The 4,707-nt window shown below is 42.6% G+C and overlaps 1 protein-coding gene across 1 annotated transcript in view; it reads right to left on the bottom strand.

Moving 5' to 3' along the window:
* Positions 1–1,261: 1,261 nt before the first annotated feature.
* LONRF1 (LON peptidase N-terminal domain and ring finger 1) overlaps positions 1,262–4,707 on the bottom strand; it is a 32,869-nt gene continuing 29,423 nt past the window's right edge. Inside the window, exon 12 of the mRNA XM_017535587.2 lies at positions 1,262–2,582. Coding sequence (XP_017391076.1) covers positions 2,424–2,582 — 159 coding nt within the window. The 3' untranslated portion in view covers positions 1,262–2,423. The remainder of the gene's footprint in view (positions 2,583–4,707) is intronic.

The raw sequence follows: 4,707 nt of genomic DNA, 5'->3' as shown, positions 1-4,707 counted from the left end.
GACAGTCTCCTGGATGGAAAAGAGTGGGTCCTCGCAAAACCTCACCTTCAAGCCAGGGATGGCCTGAAGCTTGGGGGCTAGGCTGCCAGTTCCAGGTGGAGTCCTCGGCCCAGAGTGAGAACTTATGGTGCTTCTTCCCCCATCCACCTATGGCCACACATGGACCAATCAGCACACACTTTCTCCCTTCTAAGCTCATAAAAACCCTGGATTCAGTCAGACTCAAACAGACCCTCAGGACTACCAGCTGCAGGAAGGAGCTACCCACTGTGGGTCTCCTTGACTCTTTCAGATGACTCACCTGTGGAAAGGAGCTACCCAATGCGGATCTCTTCTCTGCTGAGAGCTGGACACTCTTTGGGATGATCTGCCTGCACAAAGGACCTACCCACTGAGGGTCTTCTCTCCACTGAAAGCTGGACTCTCATCAGAACGGCCTGCCTGCAGAAAGGAGCTACCCACTTTGGGTCTCCTGAGAGCTGTTCTGTCACTCAATGAGGCTCCTCTCCGCCTTGCTCACCCTCCAGTTATTGGTGCACCTCATTCTTCCTGGATGCAGAGCAAGAACTCAGGACCTGCCAATGGTGAAACTGAAAGAACTGTAACACAAACAGGGTTGAAACATGTCCCCACTCACCCCCTCCCTCCACGCAACATGTTGTGAGCGACAAGGAGAGAAGGGCTGCAGCCCTCTGGGATGCCCAGACCTAAAGGGTCCCCAAGCCAGGGCTGTGACACCCTCTTTGGAGCTCTGCAGTTCCTGGCATCTCCAAGCTTCCAGGTGCCACAGGGTTCCCCTCGTCCAGATGTGGGTGCCCACAGTGGAAGCCACATGCAGTACATCTGGTCCAGCTGCAGCCTCACATGGAGGTGCCACACCACAGCAGCTGGTGTGCCTGGCTGTGTGCAGTGTCTGGACCCTGCATGCACTTGCCCATATACCCCTCACTGCTCAGTGCCTGGCACGTTCTTGGCAGGTGTGGGATCTGGGCCGGTAGTGCAAGCCAAGCACAGCCTGCCAGGCTGAGTGTGAATAAGCCCAGTGGGCATTAGCAATACTCAGGCAGAAGGCACCACCAGCCACAGAGGTTTCTGGCTGGCAAAGTGACACCCCAAGAATCCTGTGACATGAAGATCATATATCTAATGCCACCAACCGTAAGAAAAACTCATCTGTTCTTTAACATATGCAGTTTGGTTCTTCCACTGACTTTTTTTTTTTTTTTTTTTTTTTAAATAACATTGACCTTACAATTTAAGAAAAAAGTATTAGGAATTTAGCTTTTATTCAAAATTAAATAAGCAAAAGCAAAAATTTTAAGAAACTTTTACAAATTACTTACATAAAAGAAAGTTAATAGGGACAGTCACAAGTTTGCAACAAATAATTACAAAAGTTTCTAGGGCAGCATGAATATAAACCATGTTGCAGCATGGTGATCTAACTGTGATATGAATAAGGCATAACTAACATTTGCACCAAGACGAGAATTAAAAACAAAAACAAATTTTAAAAGCTTAGTTCTATATTAAACTTCTTCTCTTCTCCCAGATCCCTAATGGGTTTATACTACGTATTTTTTTAAACAAACACATCATGTCAAACTCTAAGTTACATAAATGGGCGGTTAATGTGAAAAGCCCCCTAAAATGTACAAACTAACTGGTACTGAATTGAGTTATCCATTTACCTTTATGTACAGTTAAATGTAAACCATATTTTCACAGTTTTGAGTGTTTTATGAATAGATGCACAGTACCACGTCAGGTTTACAATTGTTCCTGAAAACTGGCTCTAGGTTCTGCATACAATGCCTGTCGGTCACTGTGATGCAAGTATTTACATAAATAAGAAACTGTGTCATAGTCAATGGTCAAGACAGTTCAGCAAGAGCAGTATTTCCAACAAAGAATGATCCTCAACACGATATTTTACATAGTTGTGCAAATATAAGCATTAGGACAGATATATCTGAGGAAATTCAATTTGCAAAAACTTGTATCACTACTCTTGTAAACCTGGGCAATAAATGACCCTCAGCAAGTTCTGCTCTCTATGGCTTTTTTTGTTTTAAAATTTTAAAGCCAGAGAAAATGCACACAGACACGCACACACTCACACACTCACACTCTCTCACAGACATACAGAGTTCTTATTTCATTTTAGAGTATGGTACATAGTGCAACTTCACAATGTAGAGGTTTAACACACATTCAGTGCGTGTTTTTCTGTGCAAGTTCTTAGTGGTCTAAATCCTAGTTGAAGGTATTCATTTGCAGAACCACACGATTCAGGAGGTTGAAGGAAAAAAAAAGTTTCATTACATTTCTGAAACCAGCACTAGATGTGCAAAGGCAGCGGACAATCTGGCCATGAATACAGCCAGATTAGAGTAACTTTAAAGGGAGATCCAAGCAGTTAGTTACTTAGATTGGTCTCTAGAAAAATAGGTCAGTATATGCTGTATCTTTGTCAACCGTTCTTTCAAAGACTTCATTGACAAAACTGACAGCTGGTATCGTGGATCTACAGGGAGAACTGCAAGAAGCCACCAACACCACGCAGGTCCATTAGGAGTTGCCTAAAACAATCGACAGTTTATAGTATTAACAAAACAAGGATTTACGTAATAACAACAGTAGCAAACCACCAAAAAACTACTATTTATTGAGCACTTTTACTACGCATCAGGTGCTATCTCCAATGTCCTTAACAGTTATGTAAAGTATAAAATGGGGAAACTGAAGCTCAGAAACATAATGCAAATTGTCCAGGATCTCTCAGCTCATATGTGGCAGAGCCAAGATTCAAATCTAGACTTGACTCCATAGTCAACATGTGCTCTTTCCTCCTTACTGCACGGCCTTAAAGCAAGGTATTTTGACCTCAGGCTACCGACACTTTGAGCCAGATAATTCTTTGTTGTGTGTGGCTGTCCCTATGCACTATAGCACATTCAGCAGCATCTCTAACCTCTTAACTACCAGATGCCAGTAGCACCTCCCCACCCAGCTGTGACAGCCAAAAATGTCTCCATATAATGCTAAATCTCCTGTGGGGGCAACACGCCCCTAGCTGGCAGCCACTTTCTTGAGATATATATTTAAAGCATTAAGAAATGTTGAGATTTAAAATTTCCTCAAAGTATTATGGAACCTTAGGAAAGATAGAAGAAAAAGGCCCCAGTTTTCAATTTTGTTCAAAAAGGAAACATATCTCCAGTGAAAAAGTCCCTGTGATGTTGTAAAGGCTGGCTATTGAAAAGACTAGAAATTTCCAAAAAAGATTTGTAAGCCACCTTCAGTGAACCTTGAATTGCTATTTATTGGAATTAAAATATAAAGCTTCAAAATGACAAAAGGAGCTAGGACATCAGTGCTGATCTCAGTAGGCCCCCTCCAGAATCAGATTCAGTTTCTACATTCGTGTATTGTCTGCTGTCAGATAAGCATCACTACCTCCTCTTCTGCATTCCAGAGATGTTAGAAACTGTCTCCTAGAATCCCCTTTGCCATAGGGTTCCAGATTAGGGTTGGCCAATGAAAGGCACTCTCGTAGGGTGTAGAAGCTGGAAGAGAAGCCATTATCCTCGGAAGATTGTTGCAAAGTATGAGCAGCAGCTTTCCAGAGAGGTCCTGGAAACCCCTTCCTCCACTCCTGAGGTAGTAGTGGGGACTTACTGGGATTCCTAAGAATCATAGCCACTTCCCCACTAGTTCTTCAGAAGCACCCTGTTGGCTGTTCCTGATGCAGAATCTCTGGTGGCAGATTCCCTGACTTCTGCAGGTGACATCCCTGACCTTCCCTCCCACAGCTCCCCCAACTACTCTATAAAGTCTGCATCCTACATCAAAACTTTCATCCCAGGAATATGCAGGGTGGCTGCTTTTGCTTTCCTGCCTGAATCCTAACTCACACAACACTGCTAACAGAAAGCAGTGATAGGGGACAGGATAATAAAAGGCAAGGGTGGTGACGATGATGGGAAAGTTATTTTGAATTTTTCTATAAGTTGTTTTTTTTTTTATTATTTAAAATTTCTTATTCAATATTGTTCTTACCAAAGCCTATTTCTGTGGCGTTTAATCAGATTCAAGTAATCAGTTAAAACAAATAGATAACAACTGATAATATGCTAAACAGAATGAATACTAAATATGGAGATGGCCTAATGTTGGTGTTTCAAGTTCAGGTGAAGGATTCAATTGGGATTCAGACAGATGCAGACCAACCCTTGAAAACGGGAATGAGGCAGTGTGCATTACAATGAGATCTATTATTTCTCCATCTTCACATATTCACTGACAGCCAATCCTATGTAAAATCTATCACCTTCTGACCAAAAACATTTAATTCAATTCAAAAATGCTTATGCCTAAAAAGTAGTGCTTTAGTGAGTCTATGATCAGATTTTTCAGGAGCCAGACCCTTCTTTTATGCCTCTTGCAGTTTTGCTTGCACAGAAAGTTCCAGATACACATTCATTAGACTACGCTTAAATGTAAACCCTAAGTACCAGTAAGACTAAAAGAATAACAGTTTCTTGGGAGGCCGAGGTGGGTGGATCACGAGGTCAAGAGATCGAGACCATCCTGGTCAAAATGGTGAAACCCCATCTCTACTAAAAATACAAAAAATTAGCTGGGCATAGTGGCGCATGCCTGTAATCCCAGCTACTCAGGAGGCTGAGGCAGGAGAATTGCCTG

This window comes from Cebus imitator, unplaced genomic scaffold (genome assembly GCF_001604975.1).
Source record: "Cebus imitator isolate Cc_AM_T3 unplaced genomic scaffold, Cebus_imitator-1.0 Scaffold5, whole genome shotgun sequence".
Taxonomy (NCBI): domain Eukaryota; kingdom Metazoa; phylum Chordata; class Mammalia; order Primates; family Cebidae; genus Cebus; species Cebus imitator.
Note: the sequence above shows the minus strand (reverse complement) of the source record. Positions and strands in the feature narration are given on the sequence as shown.